The sequence below is a fragment of the Aquarana catesbeiana genome, linkage group LG01 (genome assembly GCF_042186555.1).
Source record: "Aquarana catesbeiana isolate 2022-GZ linkage group LG01, ASM4218655v1, whole genome shotgun sequence".
NCBI classification, from domain to species: domain Eukaryota; kingdom Metazoa; phylum Chordata; class Amphibia; order Anura; family Ranidae; genus Aquarana; species Aquarana catesbeiana.
The window spans coordinates 246,456,433-246,475,465 of NC_133324.1; the positions used below are offsets into that span (position 1 = coordinate 246,456,433).

The 19,033-nt window shown below is 42.2% G+C and overlaps 1 protein-coding gene across 1 annotated transcript in view; it reads right to left on the reverse strand.

Moving 5' to 3' along the window:
* KNTC1 (kinetochore associated 1) overlaps positions 1 to 19,033 on the reverse strand; it is a 521,537-nt gene that overhangs the window by 276,599 nt on the left and 225,905 nt on the right. Inside the window, exons 33-34 of the mRNA XM_073627545.1 lie at positions 12,299 to 12,363; positions 36 to 325 (exon numbers count right to left, since the gene is read on the reverse strand). Of these exons, the coding sequence (XP_073483646.1) occupies positions 36 to 325; positions 12,299 to 12,363 (355 nt within the window). The remainder of the gene's footprint in view (positions 1 to 35; positions 326 to 12,298; positions 12,364 to 19,033) is intronic.

Below are 19,033 nucleotides of genomic sequence, written 5' to 3' on the forward strand. Positions count from 1 at the left end.
CAAGAAGTGTACAACATAATCGCTTTCCACTGTACCGGCAGATCTGCAATGACTTTTCAACCTTTCCAGCTGACAGAGCTCTCAGGGCTAGTTCTGCACCTAGCTCTTGTTCTGTGACTTGTAGAAGCAAGGCAAGTCTGTATAACCTAGACTCTGTTGATGGCACCTTGGAATGATGGTTAGTATTCGGAATCTGTTCTGTTGTCTTTTCAGATTTAGACATGGACCTGGTAGTCTCATAAGCAATAATATGCTCTTCTCTAAGATGAGACAGAAAAGATCGGTTTTCATACTCATCCAGTGAAAGGAATATGTCAAAATCTTCCTGTAATAGGAAAATGAACAAGTTATTAAGCTACATATTGTAGGACAAAGCATTAACAAAAAGATTCTCAAAACAAAAAGGAAAAAAGAACGGCGCCCTCTAAATGCAGCGTGTTTTAAAATAAGTTAAATATAAATGGATTAAAAACACTCACATGGGAGCAGTAAAATTCCAGCATGTAAAATTACAATGCTTCATCCGCATGGTTCCCGAATGGTCAACGCCTCACAGACTGATAGAAGCGATCCTCAGTCCTGTAGCTGTCCAGTCGTACTGCATACACACAGCGCTTCCGGGAGGCTGGGACATAGATCGTGGATGCTTCGTGGTGTCGTCACATCCGGAAACGGGGTCGGCGGGCAGTGCTTCGCGTTCGGAGCATGCGTGCTCCTTCCTCAGGCTTTGCTGGTGGTCATCTTGGTTCAGGGAACTTATACCATAAAGCAAGGGGGAGGATTCGACAGTCAAGCAAGGGGGAGGATTCGACAATGATTAGGGGGAGGACCGGACGGGGATTTAGTAAACCCGCCCTGGTAACCATGGTGACAGTGACAACAAAAACAAAGCCTAGCAATAAGGCAATGCTATCTGTATCGTGGAGGGGGGAGAGGAAGAGGAGGGGGGAGAGGAAGAGAGGGGGGAGAGGAAGAGGGGGGGGGGGCAAAGCTGTATTGTCTTAAATGAAGCTGAGTATTAATATGAAATGATTAATTGGGGATTGATGTTAATTATAGTTTAAAAGTAGTGATGGCAGTAGTAGTAGTTATTAGGGAGTGCTTATATAAAAAAACATATAAAAGAACCAAGGCTCTAGTTTACATTTATAATATATATATGTGTCCAGTCCTCCCCCTAGCTTTATGTTATAAGTTCCCTTAACCAAGATGGCCACCAGCAAAGCCTGAGGAAGCAGCATGCATGCTCCTAACGCGAAGCACCGCCGACCCCGTTCCCGGATGCGACGACATCACGACACCATGAAGCATCCACAATCTACGTCCCAGCCTCCCGGGAAGCATTGTGTGTATGCAGTACGACTGGACAGCTACAGGACTGAGGATCGCTTCTATCAGCCCGTGAGCCGTATACCATTCGGGGACCATGCGGATGAACCATTGTAATTTTACATGCTGGAATTTTACTGGTCCCATGTGAGTGTTTTTAATCCATTTATATTAAACTTATTGTAAAACATAAATGTAAAAACCAAGCTCTGATGTGGATAAGTGTAGGAAATAAAAATGTGCTTAAAAAATGCTTAAAAAATATTTTGATGTAATAATAAGATACGTGCTATTGTAAAATGAAATCAGAAAATTAAAGCTGCTATCAATATAAAGGTGATCAGATAACCAAAAACAAAATAGTAATAAGTATAAAATTGATTCGCTTTAAATAAATAGTGCACAATATACCTCTGCTAGGAATTAGCTTAAATATATAAATATACGATGCATATATGTAAATAAAATAAATAATTCTGGTGCTCATACATGTATTAATGTTATCCAAAATAAATCCACAAGCTGATAATGTGACGGTGAATATAAATGTATTGACACTATAAATATAAAATGTCCAGGCGGAGATAGATAGTGGGAGAAATAAAAGTAATTAAACAATTCCTTCACTTAATCCAAATTGATTAATTCACTGGGTTAAACAGTTTGTTGCAGGATATTTAGTTTTTCTTGCATCCCACTTCAGCCTTAATACCGCTGGTGATTCGGCTCTCAGGGTAAAGATTTATGCAAGGCAAGCAAAAAAGATAGATCATTGTGCAATAAACTTCTAAAATAGTACACAAGCAAAACAGGGACAAGAGATACACTCACATACTCCCGGTCTATTAGAAGCATTCAAATATGCAGATTGCAGTCAGCCGCTGTGGACGAGGCTTCCCATAGAGAAACCGCTGCTGTTAAACTCAAGGTGTATTACAGCACTGAACGTCCTAAGCTCCTCCCACGCGTTGCGTCACTGGCACGTGACTTTCTCAAGGATAAACACAGGAAGCCACGGCCTCTGTATTTAAGTCCTATGGCGTAATGGTTACCATGGAGACAGCGCTGTGTTCATTGGATCATCATACTGCTTTCTGCTACTAATGACATATAAATACTTAAACTATATTTAATTTGTTTACAAATTTTTAAAACGGGGGACATATATTTATAAACACAGGTTTGTATACAAAAGAAACAAATATAGATAGAAAATTCCAAATAGAGAATAATAACGTAAGAGTAGACATAATTAATATGGTCATAGACTCCCTCCAGTGGTAAAAAATGTTACTACACATTCAATGTTACCACATCAGATAACATGACTTTTTAAACTGGGATACATAGTAACATTACTAGTATGTGAGTGTAATTCCGCAAGTGAAATACCCATCAATCCACATTAAGTAATCACTAGCAACATATTAATTAGGTTAGTATAATGCTACATCCAATAATGAATGAAAAAAATACAATAAAAATAAATTAACACTACATTGTTGCGCCACTGATAAACCAATGCAACAATGTTTCAAAAAATCTATAAATTCGAAATAAATAAAATAAAAATTACTAAATGAATTGTAATACATATTTAGCTGTATGCGTAACCCAGGTATTAATTCCTAAAAACCAATTCACAGTTTAAAAATAAATATAAATACATAGTCCCTAAAAAATAAAATTATTAAAAATTTAAAAATTTATTATAAAAAAATGTTACTATGATAGAACATATAAGATATAAAATATGATTTACTGTATAAAATGACGATGAGGGTAAATACCACTCAATACCTACAAGGTAAAGATAATATATTTAAAATAAATTTCCAAAAAATAAGGCATATCTTGAGAATATCATGGAGTATTAAAAATCTGATATGAAGCAATTGAGATCAAATTCTATGTTTAAGCCATTCAGGGCAAGAGTCCCCATCTGGAATATCCATTTAGACTCGCTTTTGCTGAGTTCCCTTATCTTGTTTGAGCCTCTCCAGTGTGGTCTATATTTCTGAATTGCCCAAAATTTCAACTGTTTAGGGTCACTATTGTGGTGCATAGCAAAATGCCTGGAGACATTATGCTTAGGAAAAGATTTTTTAATGTTCTGGATATGTTCCCTTATGCGCTTCCACATAGGAGCGTAACATGTGGTAACATTGAATGTGTAGTAACATTTTTTTACCACTGGAGGGAGTCTATGACCATATTAATTATGTCTACTCTTACGTTATTATTCTCTATTTGGAATTTTCTATCTATATTTGTTTCTTTTGTATACAAACCTGTGTTTATAAATATATGTCCCCCGTTTTAACAATTTGTAAACAAATTAAATATAGTTTAAGTATTTATATGTCATTAGTAGCAGAAAACAGTATGATGATCCAATGAACACAGCGCTGCCTCCATGGTAACCTTTACGCCATAGGACTTAAATGCAGAGGCTGTGGCTTCCTGTGTTTATCCTTGAGAAAGTCACGTGCCAGTGACGCAACGCGTGGGAGGAGCTTAGGACGTTCAGTGCTGTAATACACCTTGAGTTTAACAGCAGCGGTTTCTCTATGGGAAGCCTCGTCCACAGCGGCTGACTGCAATCTGAATATTTGAATGCTTCTAATAGACCGGGAGTATGTGAGTGTATCTTTTGTCCCTGTTTTGCTTGTGTTCTATCTCAGAAGTTTATTGCACAATGATCTATCTTTTTTGCTTGCCTTGCATAAATCTTTACCCTGAGAGCCGAAGCACCAGCGGTATTAAGGCTGAAGTGGGATGCAAGAAAAACTAAATATCCTGCAACAAACTGTTTAACCCAGTGAATTAATCAATTTGGATTAAGGGAAGGAATTGTTTAATTACTTTTATTTCTCCCACTATCTATCTCCGCCTGGACATTTTATATTTATAGTGTCAATACATTTATATTCACCGTCACATTATCAGCTTGTGGATTTATTTTGGATAACATTAATACATGTATGGGCACCAGAATTATTTATTTATTTTATTTACATATATGCATCGTATATTTATATATTTAAGCTAATTCCTAGCAGAGGTATATTGTGCACTATTTATTTAAAGCGCATCAATTTTATACTTATTACTATTATTGTAAAACATGCTGCATTTAGAGGGCGCCGTTCTTTTTTCCTTTTGTCTTGTTCCAGAGCCTCTTCTAGCTTTTATGGACTGGCTGCCTTCTATATATTCAGCAACTTATCATCCTTACATAGACATACTTATTTTAGATTTGTTCTGAAATACCCATATCCAGTTCCACTACCAGTTCCCTTTCCCTGTTCATGTACCCCCCCCCCCCCCCAATCCCCTTCTTTTTCAGCTATTTGTATACAGCCACATCCAGAGTGCGCCGTATTAACCCCTTGTTTTTTGACAAAAAGATTCTCACTTCTGTATTATTGTCACCTAATCAGCTTAAATCGTGTTGTGGAATTACTGTATATTATTTCACCATCCATCCACTTAAAAAGTGTTACTAAACCCAGAATTGAAAATAGTTCATCCGCTCCCCCAAAGTTTCTAAATCTTCTTTTTACATTAAAAATACTGCCACTATGGGGGTGTGTCCAAGATGGCGTTCTGAGCGGCTGCATTTGCTGGAGCTCTGCTGGATGCTGGCATATACCCTTCTGAGTGCCTCTGATCCCCCTTTGGACTGTTGGTAATTCGCTAGATGCGCTGCGGGTGAATTCTGGTAGAGGTAACAAGCTTCGATTCCCTGCAGTATTGGAAGAAACGATCCCGGATTCTCACATTGCGGCCTGCCCGGTTGTCCATCAGCACATGGCCTCTCAGACTGACCTCACGGAGCAGACAGCCGCACCGCAGCCTAGTCTTACAGATGTCATGGCGGCTATCACTGCCTGCCAGACCATGCTCACATCCTGCCAGGCCACACTTTCTTCTAAAATAGAAGCGGCGCAGCAAGATGTCGGCTTACATCGTGTCGGAGGCTGAACAGCGGGTGGGCCAGGTGGAAGACACTATTTCAGAACACACCACAGCCCTCCGCACGCTCCAAACAAAAATCCGTGCCCTGGAGTATAAAGTGAAGGATGCGGAAAACAGGAATAGACGCAATAATCTGCAGATTGTGGGGCTGTCGGAGGGATCCAATCCTACGGTCTTCATAGAAGACGCATTGCGCTATCTCGTACCTGGTGCTCATTTCTCACCACACTACACGGTGGAAAGGGTGCACCGCATCCCACCCAAACTGGGCCCCTGGGCTCACCCCCTCGGACCTTCAGTCTGAAGCTACTCAATTTTCACGACAGAGATGAGATACTCCTGGAATCCTGTGCCCTAGGGGAGCTGCGCTACCAAAATAACTAGTTGCCGATTTTCCCTGATTATTCTGTGGAGACCCAGAAGGAAGGCTTTAAGATCAGGTTAAGGCGGCATTGCGGGCTCGCAGGATTCGTTACAGTGTGTTTCCTGCTCGTCTGTAGGTCCAGGATGGGGAGACAGTCCGCTTTTACACCTCCCCAAGGGAAGCCTCTGCCTGGCTTGACACCCTGCCTCCTCATTGCCGATCCTAGGATGTGAGTTCATTTAACCTGTGTCTGAAGTTTTTTTGATGCCTGCTCAGTATTGCTGATCTGCACTGTGCGGCGCGCCTTAACTTTTCAGGAGGGGATTTATAATGCACCTGTTGTGCCTTACTAGGTTTGAGTTACTGCAACCCAAGTATGTACTCATGACATAGTCATGTGAACTGTTTTGTTTCTCCTTTCCCTTTTAATGTTTTTCTCCTTTTTAGGAACAGAACTGCTGCAGTCAGTGTCATGCTGTTGCCATCCTGGCTGAGATATATCTGCACTGACTCAGGAGACTATACCCTGTGTAATTGCTTAATTTTATCACGGCTACATACCAGCATCTCCATGCCACCCCTTGGTGGGTCATGGAATAGCGAGCCTGGCCACGCCCCTCGCAAACTGTTATATTATAGTTCTGGAACAGTTCTTGGGATTTATGCTCTCCATGTTTGGGACGGGGTGGTGGGGTGGGGTTCTGTTTTCTTAACAGACTGGGGGGAGGGGTTGTTCTGTTCTATATTTTAGTTCTAAGTATTTTCTGTTTATGGGTGCTGAATATTACTTATCAATGTATATTTTGCATATGTTTGTGCTTCTTGGAACCTGACTTGATGCTCAATTATTTGGGGGGGGGGGGCGATTACCATCCAGGTCCAAGGCTATATGGGTTTGGTCTTGTATGGTTAAATCCCCGGCTAAACTTTGGTCACTGGCTTTACAACGTTGCAAGTTTCCATAGTATCATGGAATGTCCACGGTCTAAACTCTGTGGTCAAACGTTCCTTAGTTTTTAAGTATCTGCAGAAATATAACCCCCAGATCTGTATCCTACAAGAAACGCATCTCCAGGGCTCTAGAACCCTGGGATTGAGACGGCCATGGGTGGTTTCTTCATACCATGCCACTTACTCTATCTATGCAGGGGGTGTAAGTATTTTAGTGAGGAAATCCCTTCCATTTCAGGCCTTGGATATTCGTATGGACCCGGATGGTAGATATGTTCTCCATGCTCGAATATATGATAAATCTATGGTGCTTGTCGGGATTTATATTCCCCCTCCGGCTTGCATACAGGTTCTTATGTCAATAATGCAAATGTTGTTGAGTCATGATACTAATGACATTTTCTTGATGGGCGATTTTAACATGGTTCCCTGCCCAGATCTAGATAGGTTGCACTCTGTGTCTCGGGGATCTGACTTCATGAGCTGGGCCACTACCTTCACCCTCTCAGATGTCTGGAGGCATCTCCACCCTAATAATAAAGAATTTACCTGCCACTCCACCACCTTTAAAACCCTTTCTAGGATTGATTTAATTTTTGCATCAGCTTCGGCCCTCCGCTGGGTTAGGCCTCATGTACACTGCTGCTAAACATACGTTTAGGAGCAGTTGGGCATTTTTTCAACTGCTCCTGAACTCTCCTCTGTGTTATCTTATCAGTACATGTACACAGGGCCGTTTATAGTCCTTTCTTGGCAGTTGAGTTTAGAGGTCTTTTTTGGAAAGCAAAAAAATTAGTTCAGACGCTGAGTTTAGAGGCATTTCAAGCGCCAAAATTATTATTTTTTCAAACGATTACGCGGCAAAACGGACGTTTTAAACGTGGGTTACTATCGGTCAAGTTAAATCATTCAGGAGAGGTTGTAAAAACATCCGGTGTACATTAAGCCTTAGAGAGGTGCGTATCCTGTCTAGGGGTATATCTGACCGCGCACCACTGTGCTTAACTATTTCCCTCACTACCCCCTCCCTCGGGTTTTAGGCTGTGGCGTCTCTCCAGGTTCTAGGCACTAGACCAGAGGTTGCAAGAGCTTCTCACAGCTTCTATGTGCAACTACTGGGTCTGCAATGGGGGGGGGGGAATCGGTGTCTCCCGTGGTGATATGGGATGCCTTTATGGATTGGGTCAGAGGTGAAAATATAGCCAAGATATCTAAGTTACAGAGGGAGGCTGCACTCTCATTGGAGGAACTGGAGGCTGAGGCGGCTAGATTGGAGGCTGGGTATGTGGAGTCCCCAGATCGGGATGCGTACGCTGCCTAACGGAGGTCTCTGAGACAGCTCTCGATTTACAGAATAGAGCAAACCAAAAAGGCTCTCCTATATTCTTCACAGAGGGTGTTTGAGTTTGGTGATAAAAATGGCCGCCTCTTGGCTTGGCTGGCAAAGGGCCAGAGCCCCTCCACACATTGCTGTAATTAGGGACCAGGGCGGATCCTTGCTCTCCTCGCCGGACCGTATCAATCAGCGCTTTGTTGAGTTCTCCCAGGCAGTGTATGCTTCTAAAACAAATTTTTCCCCTGCTGACCTGCTAGCTTACCTTGATTCTGTCCCTTTTCCCACGTTGATTAATACAGATAAAGAAAGGTTGGAGGCGGATATCTCACTTGAGGAGGTCCAATTAGCAATTAGGATGTTGGGGGGGATGTTTGGGGGATTTAACTCCCGGGGTGGATGGTCTCCCAACGGAATTCTATTCCCAATTTGAAGAGGTATTGGTATTGGCCCCAAAACTCACAGCCCTCTTTACTGAGTCTAATACGTTGGCCTCCCTGCTGGATTCCATGGAGGAGGCGCTCATTGTTCCGATTCCCAAACCAGGCAAGGACCTGTTAGGACACACACTATCGACCCACACCCTATCTCTATTAAATGATGATGCGAAAATATTTGCAAAGGTCCTGGCTAGCTGTCTCTCCTCAGTGATTGAGGATTTAATCCATGTGGACCAGACCAGATTTATGCCGGGCAAGGGAAAGGATATCAATGTCCATCGCCTCTTTCTAAATCTGTCTGTGCCACGTGACAACTAGGGTTATCGCATCCCTAGACGCAGAAAAGGCATTCAACTCAGTCGAATGGGAATATCTGTGGGAAGTCCTGAAGAAATATGGGTTTCGTCCAAAGTTCCTGCATTGGCTCCAGCTGTTGTATAGGGCACGGGTCTGCACCAATGATTGGCTCTCTGAGGCCTTTCCCCTCTTTAGGGGTACATGGCAGGGATGTCCGCTGTCCCCATCTTTTTGCTCTGGCACCCCTGGCCAATTTGATCAGGGGGCCACCTGAGGTACTGGGCTTGAGGGTGGAGACGATGGAAGAGAAATTATCCTTATACGCGGATGATGCACTGCTATACCTAACCGATGCGGGCCCGTCTCTCCTGGCAGCGCTGCGGCTCTTTGACACGTTCAGGCATCGGGATTAACTGGACCAACTCCATCCTTTTTCCTATAGACGCGCAGGCAGTGCAACTGGGTTCCCCTTCTCAGCTGAGTTGGGTAGAGAAATTTAGATACTTGGGGATACAGATTACTCAAAATACTGCGGGATTCCATGACCGTAATCTCCTCCCCTTATCTATGCTTAAGGAGAAATGCAAATCATGGTCTAACCGTCCCCTGAATCTGTTAGGTAGGACAAACCTTGTGAAAATAGTGCTCCTTCCTAAATTTAACTACATATTCCGGAACTGTCCGCTTTGGGTCCCCAGGTCCTTTCTTACAATAGAGTGCTGTGTGGGATCTTTCATTTGGAATGGCGCCGCTCCCCGTCTAGCCAAATCCACTTTGTGTCTTCCTACCAGGTTGAGGGGGTTGGCGCTACCCAATTTTCAAGTCTATTTCTGGGCAGCGATGTTGGTGTCAGTATACTGGTGGTTTCAGGGTTCCAGGGCTAATGCGGCTACGTGTCTGCAGGCGGCTTTCCTGGGTTCCCTGTCCGATCTCAGGAACTTTATCTACTGGGGACCGAGGGCCTATAGCCATGTTCCATCACCAACAAGTGCCACTTGGAGGGTGTGGGGGGCTGCTGTCCGCCGCTTTAGTCTACCAAATCAGCTGTCAGTGGCTCAACCCGACATTGCCTCACCTGCACACTGTCCCTGCCCTGCAGGTGGGGGCACACTTTGGAATTAAAACCCTACAAGATATTGTTCAAGCGGGCTCCCTAATGTCATATTCTCAACTGTCTCTGAGGTTTCATCTACCTGGTTGGATGGGGTTCCGGTATTTTTAGCTCAGACATGCCTATAGGGCACAATTCCTGCAGCCGCCTAGCCTCCAAGCTAGCCCCATTGAGGAGTTACTGACCCCAGGAGAACTGGAAAAAACACTCTCCACTCTATATAGTGCTCTGCTGCTTATAGTAGATTCACCCAAGGTTGACAGGTTGTTTGACTATTAGCAGAAGGATCATCCATCTTTAGATAGAGGACTGGGAGGATTGTTTAGAACAGGGTCCCAAACTGGTGATTCCCTCCAAAGACAAGCTTATGCAAGTTCAATTTCTACACCGAGTATACTACACTTCTGCTAGGTTGCATAGAATCTTTCCCAATAGAGATCTGGCATGTCCTCGCTGTAAAGTATCCCCTGGTTCTTACCTTAACATGTTCTGGGAATGCTTCTATGTTGCAAAATTCTGGGTGGAGGTATTTGAAGTACTGAATGTGAAATTACAGTTGGCACTCCCGATTAACCCGTCTCTTGCATTATTGGGTATCACAGATGATGAACAGAGATCACACCATACTAAGTTATTAATAGGCCATCTCCTTTATTATGTGAAAAAAGAAATCTTTATGAAATGGCTGTCCCAATCTGCACCTGTACTTTCTTCCTGGGAGGCTATGGTGGACACTGCCTTCCCTATGTATAAAATTACATATATTAACCGGGGTTGCCCATGGAAGTTTGACAAGGTATGTTCTTCCTGGACATCTGATTAGCTGGCCAACATTGGTAGAAGGGGTTGGGATGGATGGCCTGGTTGAGGGTTTCAGGACTTGATATATTCCTACACAGATGTGCCTCAGTGGTTATGCGTACATGCTCTGTGTGACGTTGAGCACTTTCCCTGAAGCCAAATTTCTTATTTATATTGTTCCTAGTTGATGTAATGCAGAGGTCTCCAAATTTTCTAAACAAAGGGCCAGTTTATTGTCCCTCAGACTTTAGGAGGGCCAGGCAGTGGCCAGCAGGAGTGGAAATGTTCCTGGCATCAGTGGGAATAAACATCGCCACATTTGTTATAAGCTGGAGGAATAGTGCCCCATTATTGGTATCACTGGGAGGCCAATTGTTGGTGTCAATGAGAGAAATGGTGCCTCATTGTTGATTTAATGTCAGTTGGCATATAAGTGTCTCATATAAGTGGGAGAATAGTTCCTCAGGGGCCAGATAATGGCAAGCAAAGGGCCGCATCTGGCCCCTGGGCCTCAGTTTGGAGACCACTGATGTAATGCCATTGTGGATAATTTGACTATGTCCCTTCTGTATAATGGTATTGTAAAAAAAAAAAATACTGCCACTATATACACCTTTTTGGATGATCTGTATACCACTGCTACATGATAACTGCATAGTTTCTCCAGTGCTGAGAGTTCAGGTAGGAGGAGATTTCCACTACAGCCTGTACACACGCCCACATGTGTGATGTCAACATTATGTGACCTGGCTAGCTCTGAGAACAAGTAAATGTTCTCTCCAGCATAAAAGACACAACTGAGCATGTGCAGGTCGGCTACCCTGCCTGTGTTAGCTGGCCTTCCCCAGATAGACAGTGCAGGAGAGGGGGAGGATCTATTCATACAGAATAAAAACAGCCTTTTTACACAATGCAGAGGATTACCCCTTAAGTTACACAGTAAGTATAAGGCTGCTTTCACACTGGAGTGGACGGTAAAACGCTGCTAGCTTTAGCTGCACTATTCGGCCGCTAGCGGGGCACTTTTAACCCCCGCTAGCGGCCGATGAAGGGGTTAAATGCCCCGTGTAGCACCACTGCCACTTTGCAGGCGCTTCAGCAGCAGTGCCCATTCATTTCAATGGGCAGAAGCAGTAGAAGAGCGATGTATACACCGCTCCTTCACCGCTCCAAAGATGCTGCTTGCAAGCCTTTTTTTAAAGTCCTGCCAGTGCATCGCCTCAGTGTGAAAGCACACAGACTGCAGGGGAGGTATTTTTTTTTAGGCGCTTTACAGGTGCTATTTTTAGCTCAAAAGCGCCTGAAAAATGCCCCAGTGTGAAAGGGGTCCAACAAACATGCTATGCTGCATATACAGACTGATTTTTACTGTTGTGGGTTTAGTAACACTTTAATTAGGCAAAAAAATGTATTTATGATAAATACCACGACGCCAATCCTTTTTTTTTTTTTTAAATCAAAATAAGTATAACACAGCAACTAATATTACCAAGTGAACACTACTTTTTTGTGCTTTACTAACAGCACTGTTCAAAATATGGCAATTACTGTTTGTTTTTCAAAATGTGTATTCCCAAAGAGCTGGTGTGTTCCCTCCAAGAAAACAGGTTACCAAAATATTAGAACATATTGACCTAGCATTATAACATACCAGTATATAATATAACTTAATATGATATATGAGGCCTTACCTGTAAACTAGAGATTGCTTCAAACATTTTTAAATTGGTCTCAAAAATCTCTCTTTTTAAAAGATCTAAAAAAAAAAATGAAAATGTTGAATGATTTTAATAACTACACACTGTAAACAGGTGAATCTTTCTTTCCTTTCGGTTATGCAAAATTTATGTTAGCTGGGTGGATAGCGCTGTATCTTCTAGAGGTTTTCTGTATAACTGTCAAATTGCTTTTTTGCCTCTTGTGGCAGCAATTGTCAAAAATGTATTCGGTACACTTTTTTGGTTTCCGAAGAGCAGGTTCGCAGCTTCATCTTATTACAGTGGAAGACCCATTTGGTTTTCAAGTCAGCTCTACAGACAAACCATTAACCAAAACATTGGTGAACAGCCTATATGATCCACTAGAGTTCGCAGCTCCCATCACCACACAAAGCAAAACTAGACGGTTATCAGAGACTACTAAGGATTCTGACTTTTTGCTACCAACTGACAAGCAATCAAAATGGGTCTCCTGGAATCAATCTCTAAATGCTTTACAAGGGATTCACATACCACGTTGCTACATTTCTGTTTCCCTAGCTACAAGTCAGAGAAAGGAGATTCACATTTTCACACATAGCAGCTGTTTTCTACCTCAGGGTGATAGACTCCTGTCATCAGACCTATGTTGGGTTTCTTTTTGGCAACAAGTTGACACCTAAGCTCAAGCATACAATTTTTAGGCTTACTCTTTGTGGGACTGTGATAGCTGTGGAAACAGACTGCATGAACTGGACATTCATGTAGATGATGTCAAATTCTACAAAGAAAGTTGTTCTGTGCTACATATACAGACAAAACGCTTCTACGTCTACATCAGCAGATGAGCAGAAAGGATTAGGAAATCCTTCAAGCCTGCACAATGGCACTTTATTGCACCCGGCCAGTGTTCACAAGTGCCTTTGCAGATTCTTCCTGGTCAAGAGGTCTAGAGTTCCTGCGGATCATGTAGAAGAAATAACAACTATGGACTTCTTCAGTCTCCAAGACCCTGACAAGGGCCCAGAGATTAATCCAAAATTACTGGTTGGACACTTCTTTCTGCACAAGCAAGGTGAAAGAACGGACTAGCCTCTGGTACTCACTCCTAGTGATATTGGCAAGGTAGAGGTGAAGGTCTGTCAGGGCTGGGCTCAGCTCTTTCTTCTAAAAGCTGGCCAACAGCTGAGCTGTCGGCTAATTGCCAGCGCCTTTCTCTCCACAGTGACTCACCTGTTGACGATATCCTGCTAGTCAGTCCTGCCTACTTAAGCCGCCCAGCCCAGATGATCTCTGCCTTCGCCTTGGTCACATCTCTGGAGATGCTCTTCTGTTTTCCTGTTAAAGACTTGCTTGGCTGATATTCCTTCTGGCTCCAGATCCTGCTTGCTGTTCTACTACACTCATCTCTGGCTCCCTGACGTTTTGGCTTGTCTGACTATTCGTTCCGGTTCCTGAACTCTGGGTATGTTTTGACTACATTTACTGTTTACCTTATTATTATTATTATTAAACAAGTGTGATTTAACTGTACTTCTGTCTCAGTCTGATTCATGGTTTCTGACAAGGTCAAAAGACAAGGTAATGTAAACAAACACTTTCTTTAGACCTATCACTGAACTTGTACTGCTCTTGGCCTTTGGGAACTAAACTTTGCTTTTAGGCACTTGACAAAGATTCTGACACCCCAACAGAGGCATGTGTCAAGAACATTTAGCCGAACTTGAACCGCTGGCTCCAACACTGAGAACCAAGCGATCAAACACCGCAGATTGCGCAGTTCTCAGAGCTCCCTGAGCAGAGAGCTGGTGACTGTCAGTCACCTGCTCTCTGCTATGCCCCCCCCCCCCCTGCTTACTGGAGCACTGGGCTGTGCAGTGGGCAGGACCGGCCAGTTCAGAATCTCAGTGGCTCGCTGCAAGGCTGAGCCGGGTGCTGGTCCAGGCACATGGGTGGATCCCGACCATATGGCCATGATCTTTCCCGAGCCTTGACCAGCTCTGTGACGTCAGCCGAATGCGGCTTTAGCCTACTATCAGCTGAAAACGGTTCACAGAAGTGAAAAACGAACTGCCCTCCTGTGATCTACAGGAGAAGCACAGTCAAACGAGCCTATCCTAAAATTTCACTTTCACTTATTTATTTGTATTTTAATAACTGTCATTAGGCAGTTATTCACCACTTTAAGACAGGGCTTTTTCTGGAATTTTTTGCTAGAAAATTACTTAGAACCCCCAAACATTTTATTTTTTTTAAGCTGCACCCTGGAAAATAAAATGGTCTTTCAAACACAATTTTTTGGGAAAAAAATACACTTTTTTAAATTAAAAGAACAAAGCAAAACAAAGTTAGCCCAATTTTTTTATATAATGTGAAAGATGATGTTACACCGAGTAAATAGATACCCAATGTGTCATGCCTTAAAATTGCGCACGATCGTGGGATAGCGACAAACTAGGGTACTTAATCTCCATAGGCGATGTTTTAAAAATATTTACAGGTTACCTGGTTAGAGTTACAGAGGAGGTCCAGTGCTAGAATTATTGCTCTCACTCTAGCGATCACGGCGATACCTCACATGTGTGATTTGAACACGGTTTACATATGTGGGCGTGACTTATGCGTTCGTTGCTGTGCGCGAGCACAGAACAACGGTGAGCTTTAAAAAAAAAAAAAATGTTTTATTTATTTTACTTTTTATTTTTACACTGTCACTTTATTTTTTTTATCACTTTTAATCATTTTACAATGAATGAAAATATCCCTTGAAATAAGAAATAAGCAAGATAGGTCATCTTTATTGAGAGATCCAGGGTCAAAAAGACCTTTACCTTTAAACACTTCTGGACCGCCCACCATGGATATACGTCACTACTTTGAGGTTAAATACCATTGTTTATTCACTGTGGGTGGTCCACTTTAGGATAAAAGTGGTCTCCACAACGTTTTTGCCGCAAGATCACTTTGATCGGCAGCGGGAGAGGTGCACCCACCCCACCAAGTCTCGCTCATCTCCGCCACTTACCGAAGCTGTTGGTAGTGGCAGAGATGATCCGATCCTTTCCCCGATGGACAGGAAGTTAAGTGAGGGAATGATGGCCCCCACTCGACTCTGTGCCATTGGACGACGGAAGCGACGGTCAAACGTCACTTACGCCCAATGGCCTCCTAAAGGGGCAATTTTTTTTTATTGGATTAAAAAAAAAAAAAAATTTTTGATGTTTACATTCCTTGTAATAGGAATAAACGTGATCCAAACTTTTTTTTTAAAGGGAATGTATATATATATATATATATATATATATATATATATATATATATATATATATATACACATACACATATACACACACACACACGACGCCACGCATAGGGACGGAAGGGCACCGGAATAGATGTTGGCAAACAAGCTTGCTGCTCGTGGAGTTGTGTTCATTATTTTTAATCTAATGTAAGTACCTTCATTGTTGATTATGTAATAAAAGCACTTGATTTTACATACTACACGACCTGGAACCCCCTTTTTTTGCTGTCCAATACTATCCCTGCATCCACTGAGAGACAAAAACAACTTTAGATCCATACCATTGGCCCAGGATTACTGTGTAAGAAAGAAGCAAACGACACAGATTTTTATACACATGCGGTTACATTACCGCAAGGTAAGAGGCCATTTCCACTAGTGTGTGTGGTTTGCATGAATAGGAGATAATTGCTCTTTGGCACCTTTTGCACTTTGATGTTTTTTGCACAAGACGACAAGACTGTATTGCTCAGTTTTTGCACTTTGCACAAAAAGACTATATTGTCAGTTTTGCACAGTTCATTTGCATTTTGCACAGTCAATTGAACTTGCACATATCTTTATTTACAGAAGAATCATTTCATTGTTCAGCACTTATTTAACATTATTTTACACTCTGCACTTAGTATATTGTGTTTACACTATTTATTTTTTTTTGTTTATTTATCCATTTGCATGTGTACTACCTTTAGCAGCACATTGCTTCTTGATATAATATTCGGATTACTTGGTTTTCTGTGTTTGAACAGTGCAGCACCAACCCCCATTTGTTTAATATTTCTGTATATGGGTATAGATTGACCCTTATTTGGTGCTTGCAGCAGTTATATATATATTTTTTTATACTCACATGGTAGCACAGGAATATATACCATATTTATCAGCGTATAACATGCACTTTTTTCCCCTTAAAATCAGGGGGAAATCGTGGGTGCGTGTTATACGCCGATCCCCACTGTCTGTGAGCCGAAGAAGCGCATGCGCCGCCGAAAAAGACCGAGCGCCGTCGAAAAAAACCGAGCCGAGTGCTCGGCTCCACTCGCAGTCACGCCTCCCTGCCGTCTCAGAGGATGAGGAGCGAGCGCTGCTGAAAAAGACCGAGCCGAGTGTACTGTGTACTCGGCTCGGCTCGCAGTCCCACCATTGGACCTGTGTTATGTCCATCATAGGAGCTGGGCGGGAATGTGAGGCGAGGCGAGACGAGCCGAGTACACAGGCTCGGTCTATCTAGGCGGCGGCAAATTTAAACAGTTGCATGCTGCAAACGGCACTGGGCAAGGCTGCAAATAGACACCGATCAGTCTGCAATGATGGACAAGGCTGCAGATGGACACTGATAAGGCTGCACTGACGGGCATTTAAATGTAAGTTTTTTTCCTTAAACTTCCCTCCTACAAGTTTTTTTCCTAAAATGCCCTCCTAAACTTAGGGTGTGTGTTATACATACGGTATATACCTTATCATTGAACGCATACGCAAGTCGCGCCTGCATATGTAAATGGCGTTCAAACCACACGTGAGGTATCGCCGCGATCTTTAGAGCGAGAGCAATAATTCTAGGAAAAGACCTCCTTTAACTCAAAACTGGTGACTTGCAGAAATTTTTAAAATTTGCCTATGGAAATTTTTAATGCCACAACGGGCGCAGTTTTGAAGCATGACATGTTGAGTATCAATTTACTTGGTGTAACATCATCTTCACAATATAGAAAAAAATTGGGCTAACTTTACTGATTTCTTATTTATTCATTAAAAAGAGTGCATTTCTTCCAAAAAAATTGCGTTTGTAAGACCGCTGTGCAAATACGGTGTGATACGGTATTACAACAAATGCCATTTTATTCTCTAGGGTGACTGAAAAAAAAAAAATTATATATATTTATATATTATTATTGTTATTAATAATACTAATAATAATAATGTTTGAGGGGTTTTCTAGCAAAAACAAAAAAAAAAAAAAACAGATTTGCTTGGTCCTTAACCTCAATACAGTGCACTTACACCCCTATCCTGACAAGACCAATTTTCAGCTCTCTCACACTTTGAATGACAATTACTCAGTCATGCAACACTGTACTCATATGAAATTTGCGTCCTTTTATTTCACACAAATAGAGCTTTCTTTTGGTGGTATTTAATCACTAGTCTTTTTTTTTATTTTTTTGTGCTATAAATAAAAAAAGACCGTACATTTCGTGAAAAAATGCCTTTTTCTTTGTTTTTGTCATAAGAGTTTGCTAATTAGTAATTTTTCTTCATAAATTTTGGCCAAAATTTATACTGCTACATATCTTTCATAAAAATAACCCAAATTAGTGTATATTATTTGGTCTTATTTGGTCTTTGTGAAAGTTATCGAGTCTACAAACTATGGTGCCAATCACTGAAAATTGATCACATCTGAACAGGCTTCAGTACATCAGGTGAATCTCATTTCTTGTGACACTAACAAGTCAGGAAAATACAAATACCCCCCAAATGACCCCTTTTTAGAAAGTAGACATTTCAAGGTATTAAGTAACATGGTGCGTTTTTGTAATTTTTTCCCACAATTCTTTGCAAAATGAAGTTTTTTTTTTTTTTTTTACAAAATTGTCATATTATCAGGTTATTTCTCACACACAGCATATGCATACAACAAATTACACCCCAAAATACATTCTGCTACTCTTCCCCGAGTATGGCGATACCACATTTGTGAGACTTTTACACAGCCTGGCCACATACAGAGGCCCAACATTGAAGTAATACCTTCAGGCATTCTAGGAGCATAAATTACACATCTCATTTCATTCCTACCTATCACACTTTTGAAGGTCCTTGAGCACCAGGACAGTGGAATTACCCACAAAATGACCCCATTTTGGAAAGCAAACACCCCAACGTATATTCTATGAGACATGGGCTGCAAATAGGTACTCGGGTACTCTGATGGGCTGGAGACAGGTACTCGGGTAACTTGATAAGCTGCAGAAAGGTACTCGGGTACTCTGATGGAATGGTGACAGGTACTTGGGTATTCTGATGGGCTACAGATAGGTACTCGGGTACCCTGATGGCCTGGTGACGGGTACTCGGGTACTCTGATGGGCTGGTGACTGGTATTCGGCTACTCTGAAGGGCGGTGACAGGTACTCGGGGTATTCAGATGAACTGTGACAGGTACTCAGATGGACTGCGACAGGTACTCAGATGGACTGTGACAGATACTTTGATGGGTGGTGACAGGTCCTCTTTATTGGGGGGGGGCAATCAGTGTGATTGGTGTACACTGTAAGCGGTATCGATATGTTACCCCAATCTCCTTCTCACACACGATCGGTGTGTGAGGAGGAGAACCCGGTAACATCTCGTTACCGCACTATGTTTACATTTAGTGATCGGCTGTGAAAGGATGAAAGCCGATCACGTGGTAAACAGCCGTC